Here is a 14,035-nt window from a genome sequence, read left to right as displayed (position 1 = left end):
TCACCCGGCTGCGACGACTCGCCGACCTTCTTCTTGCCCTTCTTCTTTGGGGCGCCACGCCCCGGCACTGCCCCCCATTGAACTAGAGTCTCCGGAGCTCCGAGAGTATCAAACCCCAACTCATCTAAGGAGAAACTATCAAACCCCAAGGGTGTTTGGGTCGATGTGTGCGAAGACCCAGTCGAAAAATCAAAACTGGGGCGATAGACATCCCCCGCCGTCGCCGGGGACCCCCCAGGAGTCCCCTGTGTAGCCGGTACGACCCCCAGAGTCCCCTGTGTAGCCGGTACGACCCCCGGAGTCCACTGTGTCGCCGGTGCTCCCCCGGGCATCATCTGCATCCCGGGTACCCACCCCGGTATCGACGGAAACCCCCCCGGCGGACTCCCCCCCATTGGGGCCCCGGGCATCATCTGCTGCCACGGGTACATGTTGTAGTACCCGGGCACCTGACCCCATCCACTTCCCACAGGGATCGTCGGAGTTTGTGACCCGCTACTCCCGGAACTAGGCTCGTTGTTGAGATCCATTTCCCGTTGTTGATCTTGAACAGAAATTAAGATAGAGAGAGTACTCGTTAAAACAAGTGGTGCGAATGAAAATGACGAGCAAAGCGCGTATATATAGTGTTTCGGAAAAAAAAAAATTAATTTTCGCGCTACGCGGTGCGCTGGGCGATCCGGGCGCTGCAATAGCGCCGAACGGACCGCCCAGCCGACCGCCCAGCGCCACATAACCGCCCAGCGCTGCGCGGTTTCTCTCTCCACTCAGCCGCTGGGCGGCTGCAATAGACCGCCCAGCGCCGGCGCTCGGCTGGGCGGTCGCTGGGCGCCTATTGTGGATGGCCTTAGAGCATCCCTGATACGAAACGTTCAGCAATTGTCTAGCCATAGTCTAACCACAAACTTCTCCTGCCACATCATCAGCACTAAAAATCCTCCTGTTACATCATCAATGGTTCGCCTAGCGCACCGCTAATACACTATTTATTAGCACTAAAAATACCTACAGGGTAGAACTAGTATAGCTAAAGGTCAGTAACGGGATATCGAACACAGAGAATAAGATTGCAACTGGCTATCATATACTAAGCGCCATATACTATCTAGAGACACGGAGTTTTGGGATCCAACTATAAAAATAAATATAAACAAATATAAAAATAAAATAATACAAAGCAGGCTAAAGAGAGTAGAGTTTTAGGATCCAACTACTACGACCTAGTGATGATTAATCTCACAGAACCTTTACCTTTATGTGTCTCCAGGATTATTAGGAAAGTAGCGATTTTCAGATAAGCCCTCTCTCAAGTGCGCCTATCTAGTAGATTAGACTCTAACTATCAAAGTCTCCTTCCAATAGATTAGATTCTAACTCCTTAAGTTCCTAAGACTCAAGCCCTCACAAAGGGTCCCCTCTCTCGAGTGCAGATAAACCTATGTGTTGTACTCGTTCCTTTTACCACGTAAAACTGGCTATCTCTCGATTAATCTAGTTAGACGGACATAGTTCTAAAGTTGGCCAGACAGAAGAACAATAAAAGCACAAGAACAAGCAAATCACAAGAGCTAGAAAAAGGTTCAATTCAATAAATCAAAACATATTCATAATAGTTTTCACCAAAAAAACTAGAAATGATGTTTAACTACTCATAGACAAGTAGTAAAAACAATAATAAAAGCACTAGACGTGAAAGAAATTGATAAAACCCAAGGTTGAATCTTCAATCTTCAGTCTTTTCTTGTCTGGATCTGCAGAGTTTTTCTTGTCTGGATCTGCAGAGTTCCGCTCCAATGGAAGATGGATGAATTATGTGTGGAAGATGGAATGGAAGAATGTGTAGAGTGGGAAGTATTGGAGGATCTTAGATGAAGATTATAATTTAGGTTATGGGTATTTATAAGCTAGAAAAAGATTTAGAATGGTAAAAAGTATCTTCCAATTAATTGAAAATATAATATTTTCGAATCTGCAATTAAAAGGAGGGATTTGGACAATAATTTCTTCATTCCTTGAATTTTCGCCTAATTTCCGCCAGCTTTGACTGCAATGCCCAATGTTCGTAGAATTTTCAGAACTTTCTCCACAGAACTCCGAAGAGAATGGCATGTAGTAAGCACTGATTGGACTTCAAAATCGCTGGAAGAATGGGCTCGAACAGAGGCTGTGGCACTTTGGCCTTTTCACATTTTTCTATCGTTTTCTATCATTTATCAACAAACACGTCAAAAATACCAAATGTATAACATATGCAATTTAAGAACATAATTTGCATGATTGACATTTAAAACAAGTCAAATCTAGTCCTTAAAAACATGCAAAATCCGTGTTTGTCAACCACCTAGCGTCGGCGCTAGGGCTAGGCGGTGCGCTAGGCGCCATTGCGGATGCTCTTAGGATATACTTCCTCCGTTGCCGTCGCATTTTGACTAAAACATTTCTAATTTATTATAAAATTTTATATAGGGTTATTTTATATAAAATGTAAAGGATAAAATAAGAAAAAAGGAAAAAACAATGAGATTGATGTTTTCATATTTAGAAATATATTATTTATAGAGGAACGTACTAAAAGAAAAATATGTCACTTAGAGTGAGATAGAGAAAACATAGTGTATTCATAGTCCACCCCATGTCCCTCACATACCACAAACATTAAATGACTATATTCATAATTTTAATTGTGAAATTAGAGACGATGAACCTATATATAATAGAAAATTTATTTTATTTATTACGATTAAAATTACAAAGAGTAAAACATTAAAATTAAAAAATTTTAAAAGAATAATGATCGATTTTGGTCTTATACATATGACCAAAATATGAATTTGGTTCAAGACATCCACTTTTTAAAAAACAGGTCCATAACAAATGAAAACCTTGTCGGAGTGGTCCTTTTTTTGACGGTTCCATAAAAAAACTAACTGTCATGCCATTTTGCAATTAGCGTTGACAATTAGTTTTTTTTATGGAACCGTAAAAAAAAGGACCACTTCGTTGACATTTTCATTTGTTATGGACGTGTTTTTCAATAAGTAAATATTTTGGACTAAATTCGTATTTTGGTCATATGTTTAGAATCAATATTGACCTTTACTCTTTTTAAAAACAATACACTAAACATGATAATTAATGTCTGAAAACGTTGGTGCATGTCCAAATTTCTTGGATTAGATCAGATTGGAGGCGACCGCGAACATATTTTTTTGGTGTAATGTGAGATTTATGGACGAATACAAAAGAATTTTGAGATTGCGAGTGAAATGAATTAGATTTGGAATGTTATTATAAATTACTCTCTCCGTCCCACAAGAATATGCACTTTTAGTTGGGCATGAGTTTTAATACATAATTGGTAAAGTAAGACCGAAGTAGAAAGAAAAAAGTAATTAAGGTATTGTTAATGGAGAATAGATTCCACCTCATTAAAGAGAAAAAAAGCTTCCAAATTAAAAAAGTGGATACTATTATAGGACGGATTAAAAAGGAAAGAGCGCATATTGTTGTGGGACGGAGTGAGTAAGAAATAAAAAAAATTAGATTGCGGCGGCCCCGGCACGCCACCACACTCAGTCCCCCTGGCGTACCTCACCTCCGACCATGGCCTCCCATTTTACACAAATCCCTTTGGGTTTTGGATGCCCTTATAACCTAGGCATCTCCTTCAACCGGGACTCTCACCGCATCATCATTCTCTCCCATTTCTATTCAATTCCAATTCATAATTCCTCCAATGAACCCTCTCTCTGCACGTCCTCTTCCATTATTTTTGGACTTTTGAATTACTTTTTTCAACTCAAAGTGGTTTGACCTTATGCTTCACAGGGCATTTCTTTAACTCTTGGGAAGTTTGAGGTCTTTACCTTATATTGTATTCTAGTATATAACAGAATTACATTATCTGTTTCTTTAATCATATTATAATCTTCTGTTTTAATATCTAGACATATAAAAACAAAACAAAACAAAATTAGGGAAACAACTAAAATAAATTGGTCCTTCACAAAGATTGGATTCAACAATTCCTAATAAAGAATCATGAAGTCGTATGTGTCTTTTATCTCGGATACAAATAATAGAAGGGTATTCAAACCTTTTCTCGTTGCTGGTTTTAATCCAATTTGGTCTAATCCTAAATGAAAGAATTTGAAATGCTTTCTTTGTTCTTCAATCAAGGACTTAGAAAGAAGTTGGAATGAACTAAATCCCATTCCTAGAGGAATTGATTCTTCAATTGTTTTTATATATAATCACTAGAGGAATCAAACGCACCTCTTCGTTAATAAACATATTTATGTTCTCGGATTTTCCAATTTTGAATAGATTTTTCATAATTTTTTGAAAAAATGATTTCTTCCGCTTACATTGCTATTATTACTACTGTTGGGTCTATTAGATAGCAATCTGCTCCAAGAGTTAATTTTCTGATGAACTGTCAACTATTTATGTCAGAGTACAACTCCTTTTTGATCCAAAACATATGGTCAAATTACGAATTTTGTCCATAACATTCATTTTCAGGTTTTCGGGTCCATAACATACGAAAATCGCTCTCGATTAGGTCCTTTTTGGACGGCTCCGTTAAAATACGCAAGTCAACCGTTACTTAGCAAAAGTTTGACTAAATTAAACAAAAAACTAGATTATTAGTGACTAAATAATTTGCTAATTATTTTCTTAAAAAACACCAATTATCTTTTTTTCTTAAAAACCAATTACCTGCCTTCAACTCTCATTTTCAAAAGAAGAAGGCAAAGCGTCGTTCTCACTTTCAGGGCGATACATTCCAACTCTTAGGCGATCTCCGACAATTCGAGGCGATATACCATTGTTCCAGCCATGAGTTGGGAATCGCCGTCGCGAAATCCACCTGAACCTGAGAATGAAGGCGAGAAGGGTCATGGTCCGTGTGTAGCTAACCCTAGTCCCGAAGGTGGGTTGGCCTCGTCGAACCTTAGCCCCGTCGCGGAAGTCGAAGTGGAGCTACATTCCGGTAACGACGGGTCTATGTCAAACCCTAATTCTTTGAAGGCTGACCGACGACCTCCGACTGACGCCGATTTTCCCAAAGTAGAGAGGAGGACAAAGATGAGACTCGACCGCTCGGTTTCTCTTAAGCCGCCACTTCCTCCGAAGGAGAAGGCTGCCGCTTCTTCTTCGAAATCCAATTTGAGTTCGCCAGTTGAAATCCTCAGAGATAAGCCACCATTTGAAATTCCAGTTCCACGCCCTCGAAATCCACTTCGAGAAGGTTAGTTTCGAACTGAGCATATGAGTTATTCATTGCATGTAAAAAACTAGGGTTTGCAATAATTGGAATATATTGAATTGTGATCCCATAGAATATGTATGTAAGTGTGGTCCCACCGAATATAGATTGAATTGGTGGTGGGGAAAACAAGTGGATGGTCTGGTTGTAGGGAAACCAGACGACAGGGATGAATTTTTTTGTCTTGATATGTGTTGGACTAATAGGGTTTGTTGTGTATAAATGTTGGACCACTTTATGTTTTTATTGTTTACTTAAGGACAAAATTCGTAATTTGACCATATGTTTTGGAAAAAAAAGGAGTTTTACTCTTTATGTTAACATCCACCAATGCCCTCACAACTAACAAGATGTTATAAAGACCACACGACGAATGGCCAAAGCCGTTTTCTCAGAAAATAAAATCTTAAACAGAGAACTTGAAATAGACAGTTAGCTAAAGAGAAACAAAAGAGCACACTGATTAAAGTACTAAAACAAGATTCATAAACATATACGAATACAAAATACATAACATTACATTATAAACTACATAATACTACGTACTTTTGCCAAAAGTGGCTCTCATGCCACAATACTTGTACCAGATCCCAAAATATGAGGTTCATACAAGAATTCATAGAAAAACTGATAAAATACTAATGATTTATTACAAGTGTTTCAACGCATGAAAGTAGTAGTGTATTCAAGTGTATCCTCCATTACAAGGGATAGATGCCTTAAATAGGGGATAAAGGCGGACTCCAAACGACTCTTCAAATCAATTTAGCCTGATTCCAAACTATTCTTCAATTTAGGGCATCCGCAGTGGTGCGGATATCCCGGCGGAATTCCCCGCGGAATTCCCAAAAACACCTCCTGTCACGTCAGAAGGACTTCCCACTGCACAGAATTCCCCGCGGAATTCCCGACGGAATTCCCACAATAAAAAAAATTCACAAATTAAATAATTTCCGGAAGTAAACAATTTACTTAATTAAAATTTCGACACAAATAGGGAAAAAATTCCATTAAAAAAGAAAAGTACATTTCACCAAATTTAAAAAAATACATTTCAATAATTAAAAACTACATCAACGACGACCCCTACGCTGCCACACTTCTTCAATAATATCGTTCTGGAGTCGAATGTGGGCCTGTTTTTGGCGCATGTCGGCAAATGCACGGACTCGATCGACGTCGTCATGGGGTATCCCCATGCGTACATTGCTAGTGGCCACGCCGTGGCTTGGACCCGCAGCATCATCATCATCATTGGCCTAATCGGTCAGTGCTGGACCTTCATCTTCGACGATCATGTTGTTCCTGATAATACATGCGTACATGATGTCGGCGATGCTGTCAACATACCACAGCCGTGATGGACCCTTCACTGCCGCCCATCGAGCCTGTAGCACACCAAATGCCCGCTCCACATCCTTGCGCGCTACCTCCTGACGTTGCGCAAAGTATACCTTCTTCGCATCCGTTGGGCATCTGATCGTCTTCATAAAGACGGGCCACATCGGGTAGATCCCATCCGCCAAATAATAGCACATGTTGTGCTGGTTGTCGTTGGTGACGAAGTTGACGACCGGACCGACGCCCATGCACTGGTCGTTGAAAAGGGGCGACGACTGGAGGACGTTGATGTCGTTGTTCGCCCCGGCTACTCCAAAATAGGCATGCCAAATCCATAACCGGTAGTCAGCTACCGCTTCAAGGATCATCGTGGGATTCTTGGCCTTGAAATGGGTAGTGTACATCCCTTTCCAGGTAGAGGGGCAGTTCTTCCATTCCCAGTGCATACAATCTACGCTGCCCAGCATCCCCGGGAAGCCGTGCTGAGACCCGTGCATATCCAGCTGAGCCTGACAATCTTCGGGGGTAGGCTTCCGAAGATACCTATCCCCAAATATCTCCCTAACGCCCTGACAAAAATACTTCAGGCAGTCGCGGGCTGTCGACTCGCCGATGTGGAGGTACTCGTCAAACATGTCCGCCGCACCTTCGTACGCCAACTGCCTGATTGCGGCAATGCACTTCTGAATCGGCGTTTGGCCGGGTTTACCAACTGCATCCTCCCGCACCCTAAAATACCCGTATCGACGCTCCAAAGCGCCAAAGATACGCATAAACAGCGGCCGCTGCATCCTAAACCGTCGCCGGAATAGGGTCTCCCCAAAACTGTGGCTCCGGCGCAAAGTAGTCCTCGTACAACCGACGGTGGGCATCGAGGTGGTCGTGGGGTACTATAGTGCGACGATGGATGAGTCGAGGCACTGCCGGCGCCGAGGCCGCTTGTTCCTCCCTCGCCGCGGCCTCCCGCACACGTGCCCAAATCGGAGCCATTATGTCTTCAGGATGACCACTACCACTACCACTACTACTACAACTACCAGCCATTACTATTATATAAAAGAAATTTAGAGAGAGAAACTTGTTAAACAAGTGGTGCGAATGAAATGAAATTCAACGAGCAGTATATATAAACATTAAAAAAATGAAATAAAGCGGAATTCCTCGGGAGTCGACGCGATGGTGGAATTCCTCGCAGAATTCCGCTTAACGCCGCGGACCTGCGACGTCCTCGGGGGAATTCCGTATCCGTTGTGGGCATGCACAATGGCAGACGTCAGCGACAAAATTCCCGCACGCTGGTGGGAATTCCGCCCCGGCGGGCGCCATTGCGGATGCTCTTAGTTGAGAAGAGAATCAGATAAGTCTCTACTTTACCTGTTAAAAAGGTGAATAGTTATCCCGCAATAATTCTCACAAGATAAATACTCTATTTGTTCGCGAAAAATAGGGTACTTTTATTTTCTGCACTCTTTTTGATAAAATGATACTCCCTCCGTCCCCAAAGAATATGCACTTTGGGTCGACACGAGTTTTAATGTAAAATTGGTAAAATAAGAGAGATGTAGAGAGAAAAAGTAAATAAAGTATTGTTAGCGGAAAATGAGTCATACTTCATAAGAGAAAAGACTTTCCAAAAGTGGAAAGTGCATATTCTTGTGGGACGGACTAAAAAGGAAAGAGTACATATTTTTTAGGGACGGAGGGAGTAATAAATACTCCCTCCGTCCCATAGTAGATGTCACACTTGGGAGATGACACGAGATTTTAGGACCTGTTATTTTGTGTGTTAAGTGGTGAGAGAAAATATAATTTTATAATTGATGTGAGAATGAACTTTTTCCAAAAGAGGAAATGTGACATCTTTGTTGGGACAAACTAAAAAGGAAAGTGTGACATCTACTATGGGACAGAGGAAGTAGTTAAAGTGGAGAGAAAGTAAAGTATGAGAGAGAATAATGTAGAGAAGTCTCTTGTCTATATTATTCTTTCTCTTACTTTTCTTTCTCTCCACTTTAACTATTTATTACTCCTTCCGTCCCATAAAAATATGGGTAATGGGTATGGCACGAGAACTAAGAAAAAATTGGTAAAGTAAGAGAGATGAAGAGAATGGTATGGTAAAGTAAGAGAGAGAAGGAGAATCGTAGTTAAAGTAGAGTTAGTGGATAGTGAGACCTATATTATTAAATTGATACTCCCTCCGTCCGCCATTAGGAGTCTCATTTATGGGCGGCACGGGTTTTAAGAAATGTTAAGAAAAGTGGGTGGAAAAAAGTTAGTGGAATAGGGGTCCCACTTGTATATATTAATTTTAAATGAAATGTCAGTCGAATGAGTTAGTGGAAGGTGAGACCCTATTACCATTTATGGTAAAAATGAACCGGGACTCCTATTCGCGGACGGACTAAATAGAAAAACGAGACTCCTATTCGCGGACAGAGGGAGTATAACTTTTCAAAAATAGAATGCTAATATTTTTGTGTGACGGACGAAAATGGAAAGTGCACATATTTTTATGGAATAGACGGAGTATTATTTTTTCAAAACGAGTGCAGAAAATGAAATTGCCCTATTTTTTGTGGACAGAGGGAGTAGGATTTTATTTTGCAACGATTCCTCGCAACTCACAAGAATAATCCTGCAGCCATCATAAGCAAATGCAATCATTTGTGAGGACATATTTTCTTCTTTTTGTGCTTTTAATTAAATGTAAGTAAAAGCAAATGCAAATTAGTGTTACTGTAAGAAATTTTGAATGCATTCTTGTTTTGTGTATGTGTACCTCATGGCTTTGTGGTTAATGTGATTCCTCTTATGGTGTCCTGAGCAGTGCATCCAGCCTGTTCACATTTCTAGTTGCTCTCGTTTTTTTGGACGAGAAGTTCGCTTGGCTGAAGCTGATAAGTGTTCTGCTTTGTATGGGGGAGTGATCATTGTCAGCCTCCGAGACTCGGGTGCAGGAGCCAATGAGGTTGCCTCACATCCTGTGCTCCGAGATTTTCTCTCTCTTTTATCTGCAGCATTTTATGCTGCTTATGTAAGAGCATTAGCAATGGTGACCTATCTCCGGAGCCTATCTCCATTTTTTCTTGTCACGTCAGTCGACCCATCTCAGAGCCTATCTCCCTGCAGAGTCCATCCCAGAGCCTATCTCAGAGCCTATTTCATTTCCAAATCATCACTATTTTTATATATTTCACATATAATTGTTGGTGTAAATTAAAGACAACATAATATACACAAAAAAACAAATTTTATTAAAAACAAAATAAAACATCCTATATTAAAAAACAAAAAAAACAAGATAAAAATAGATAAAATGTGAATTGATGTAAAATTGCTGAAGTTCATATCACGGTGGAGAAAAGTAGAATCGAAATTAAGATTGGAAAGTGATGAATGTGAATTGATGGGGAATGAGGTATATATAGTAGATTAAAAATGAATTAAATTTAAAAAAGAAAAAGAAAAATGGGATATCAGCTGGGCCGATTGATCGGGCATGGGGGGAGGCGTAGGGGAAGGGAGATCGGCCCTCCCGCCGCAGTGGAGGCCGACGAGCGCCGATGAGGTGGCCGATCGCTCGGCTACCATTGCCAATGCTCTAACACGCATTCGCCAAAACTTGCCTGATGAAAACAATAAGGCTCAAGGCCGCGTTAGCATGGCACAGTTTCTTGGATTCCTTGGCTTGTTCAACTTCATCATATTCTTTCCTGTTGCTCTCCGTTCTTGCGTTGTCGAAGCTCGGGCTTTTCGACACCCTCACTGGGAAGCAATTTGGTTTAATCGTTGGCAAATGTATAATAATTTCGATGCTGTTTTGCTCTCTATATATATCAATCAATTTCCACATTCAGGTTTACTAGATAATGTGGTGAGCGACTATCTATGGGCCAAGGCTGGGCCCCTCACGACGACCACTGTGGCTTCTGCAGGTCTCACAATTAGAGGGTGTTCGGTTTACAAGATTGTATCCGGGATTAAATTTGTAATGCGTTTGGTTATGCGATTCAACCCCTCAACTCAATCCTAGATGGATAATCATGGGATAATTAGTCATAACTAACCCCCTATGACTAAAATAATCTCACAACTCAATCCTAGATTGTATCTTGTACTATTATTTTATCTTGGAAACCGAACACCACCTTAAGGTACCATTGGATGGATTCATTGATCGGGATTACACCTCATCCGTTGGTTTACATTGGAGCTGCTGCTGTGATGATTGGTTTCACTGGCCTTAATTTCCCTTCATATGCTCTTTCAATAACTAGAGAATCCCATCTTCAATTGCAGACTAGATATACAACAAATGTTCACAATCACCTTTCAGATGCTGCTAAATAGATTTTTGCTATGTAAAGTGCTGTTTGGTGTTATCTGTTTGCCATAGTATTGTTCAACGTAAAATGTTAAAATACTGAAGATTCCGTACCACAGATAAGTCAACCATGTAAAACTAAGAAATTATATTATGCAACAATCGCAATTAGGTCCAAACATCAATTCCCAGGAAAAATGGTTTTCCTAAATCTTATGGGAAAATAATAATGTTTTCGATCTTCAGCTCTGTGCCGTAGACATATGGCCGTATCTCTGCATCACTCTCCTAGTTGCTAGAGCTGCCGCCTCACTTGCACGCAAATTCCCAGCGGCCATAATTGCAGCAAACTCACTGGTGATCTCCTCTTGGACTTTGCTCCGAGCATCTCCGAGTGGATCTCCACCAACAGCACCTCCTGCACCGCTAGGAGAGGACACCTTTTTGGTCTGTGTCTGTTCATGTACACCTTTTGTTAATTCTGTTTCAGGTTTCCTGGCATCACCCTCAACTTTCGTCTTAGTCAATTGGATGGTACTACCATTAGCGGGCTTTGAAGAAACTGCTGCCTGATTTGAACCAGCAACAGCGGAAGGCCTGAACTGAGGAGTTTGGGGAACTGCACCGGCCCTCAAAGTGCCCTCAAGATTCTGTATCATTGGCACTGCACATCAAACAAATATACAACGTTACTCGGTAGTTATTTTCTTTAAGCCTTTTTCTTCCTTCAATTTGAGTTGTGTTGAGAGATGAACTCATCAATCCAACCTCACGACCCCAGGAACCTACCATATGCAAAACAAAATAGCCAAAAGCTTTTCTGATTCTGCATCAGTGATAAAAACTTTTGGTTCCTACCATGAAACAGAGCACATGTTTTGCAAGCATGTAATGAGCTTTCAAAGTTACTTTCCTAGCACCAAAACTTATGCAAACAGCATATTCAAAACTTTTATTAGTAAGAGTCAACTGACTACCAGGATGCGTTTATGATGGTTATAGTTAAGAGTGTAATATCAAATTCCTTAGTTTTGCAGCTTATAAGCCCATTTAATCAGGGAAACAATCTGTCACTACTTGAGTATTCAAATATGTAGGGAGAGAATAGGAATCAAATTTCTCAGAAGGTAACAAAAAGGAGAGACTAAATCATATACATCATCATAGGGGAGTGACTTACATATGACAGCACCCATCGGACTACTCAAAACTTCATTTGGGAGATTCAAGATGTAATCTGGTATTGAAGCATCAACCAAGAACTGGGCAACCTCATTACTAAAGTTGTTGCAATTATGAGTCAGCAAACTGTAAGTTTCAGCTGTGTAGCGTGTACCAATATCGTCCAAGTACACCTCAAATACGTCTTGAGGCACATGCGTCGTGCCGAGATCTATCACACGAATTGGTATCCCATATGGAGTTGAACCAGCTGGAGCACTTTGTATGCCACCTCCGAAATAGTATTCATTACCATACACAACAACTCCGGTATGCCTGAAAAATCACAAAAACAATTTTAGCAATAAGAAACATCAAGGCATTCCACATTCAACAGCCAATTCAACATTTTGAGATAGTAACCCTCTCACCATATGCCTTCAATAGGCTTCCCCAAAAATGTTGTAGATAGTTGTCTGGCCAAGCCCTGGCTTAAGTCATAAACATTCAAGGAGACCTTGTAACCATCCTGCACGTTTACAAAAGTTGTAGCTTACAAACCATTTCACAGCTGCCCATTTTATTCGATCATGAATACGAATTCACTAATAGATCACATTCAGTCTAATAAGACATACCTCAGCCATTTTCACCAGTCCAATTGAAAAATACTTGAGAAACGATGAAAGGCTGACCTACAAAAATATGCACACTGAGATCAAGCAAGGTTCAGGGGACAGTAAAGAAGACAAATCAGTAATGCTGAATATAAGTAACAAACAACACCAATGCACCATAAAGCATATTGGTTATTTGGTTCTATCAATCAACTTGTATAAACTTTAAAGGAAAAACAACTTTCAAACTAGAGATTAATGCAAGTTAATAAAGAGATTATAAGCAAAAACTGGAACAAAGCTTTAAAGTTGATCCATACAAAACACTGATATCTATCCGTTTGATGCTCAATTTCTACAATTTATAAAGATGCACCAAATTGGGAATAAGCCAAATAATAGCAGCTAAATGCACAAGAAAGCAAGCATCATCTAGCCAGAAATAGAATGTGAATCAATCAAAATGATAAAGATATTGAAACAAATAAAATAACAAATCTAGGCAATCTATTATAGCATCATCAATTCAATAGGAACACAAGAGAATGTCAACCAGCAAATCGCAACTTGCAATTTTAGCCCCATCTAAGACTATATTCGAAAAAAATTCAAACATTGGGAAGATCTTACCCCTATCTTCTCCAAAATGCAAAATTTATATCACATTAAATACCTTTATTAAAAAGTCCACAATAATACGCAATTCCACACAGTAAATTCCCGAGACAAACGCCCAGGCTTCTATTTGATCTGATCTATAATCAAATTAAATATCTTTATTCAAAATTACATCAATTACAAATTAAATCTCGGATAAACCATACTAAAATGAAGAGAAAAAGTGCGAGTGCTTCAATTTTCAGAGAGAAAATCCAGTCAATCGAGCAAAGTTATAATTAAATAAACCATACATTTGAAATAAGAAGCACAATGCAGCATACCTGAAGAAAGAGGAGAGAATGTCCACAAAACCGACAGAAAATAATATTCGCAGCGAAATTTGGAGAGTCTGGTGAAAACTAAGGTTTATATAGTGCGAACGGAAGAGAATACACCAGACTTCTAGAATTTTCTTGCCAATTATGTTACGACACGTAAGCACTCCGTTTGCTAACCAATATTTTGTGTATTACGTAATCAATGAGCCTAACCCAACCGTTTTTACAGTATGGTATAATAGGAAGTGTTGTCGTGTGATTCAAAAAAAAAGAAGTGTTGTCGTGGGTTTAATTTTTGATACTCCCTCCATCTCTAATAATTCGTCATCATTTGATCCGGTAAGGATTTTAAGAAATGTAATAGAAAGTGAGTTGAAAA

At 40.1% G+C, this 14,035-nt stretch overlaps 1 protein-coding gene and 1 pseudogene across 2 annotated transcripts; one reads left to right on the top strand and one right to left on the bottom strand.

Annotated features, from left to right (window-relative positions):
* Positions 1-4,842: 4,842 nt before the first annotated feature.
* On the top strand, positions 4,843-10,966 carry LOC121764167 (annotated as a pseudogene).
* A 107-nt stretch (positions 10,967-11,073) lies between these two features.
* On the bottom strand, positions 11,074-13,736 carry LOC121763387 (desumoylating isopeptidase 1-like). 2 transcript variants are annotated; one of them, XM_042159397.1, is made up of 6 exons: positions 13,660-13,703; positions 13,392-13,473; positions 12,740-12,796; positions 12,533-12,630; positions 12,121-12,437; positions 11,074-11,604 (listed from the first exon to the last, which is right to left on the bottom strand). In XM_042159397.1, exons 3-6 carry the CDS (start codon positions 12,746-12,748, stop codon positions 11,183-11,185), a joined length of 846 nt encoding a protein of 281 aa, XP_042015331.1. In that variant the 5' UTR covers positions 12,749-12,796; positions 13,392-13,473; positions 13,660-13,703; the 3' UTR covers positions 11,074-11,182. The 2 variants fall into 2 exon arrangements, with proteins under 2 accessions (XP_042015331.1, XP_042015330.1); XM_042159396.1 differs by lacking the exon at positions 13,392-13,473 and having other exon boundaries at positions 13,660-13,736.
* Between the last annotated feature and the right edge of the window lie 299 nt (positions 13,737-14,035).

This window comes from Salvia splendens, chromosome 14 (genome assembly GCF_004379255.2).
Source record: "Salvia splendens isolate huo1 chromosome 14, SspV2, whole genome shotgun sequence".
NCBI lineage: Eukaryota > Viridiplantae > Streptophyta > Magnoliopsida > Lamiales > Lamiaceae > Salvia > Salvia splendens.
This window is presented reverse-complemented; position numbering and strand designations above follow the sequence as displayed.

What these genes read in the sequence shown, in the direction of transcription:
- LOC121763387 (XM_042159396.1), bottom strand. An exon ending in AAGCCTATTGAAGGCATATG is followed by an intron (nt 12,438 to 12,532) that starts GTGAGAGGGTTA and finishes GTGATTTTTCAG; the next exon opens with GCATACCGGAGTTGTTGTGT. An exon ending in TCCGATGGGTGCTGTCATAT is followed by an intron (nt 11,605 to 12,120) that starts GTAAGTCACTCC and finishes TTTGATGTGCAG; the next exon opens with TGCCAATGATACAGAATCTT.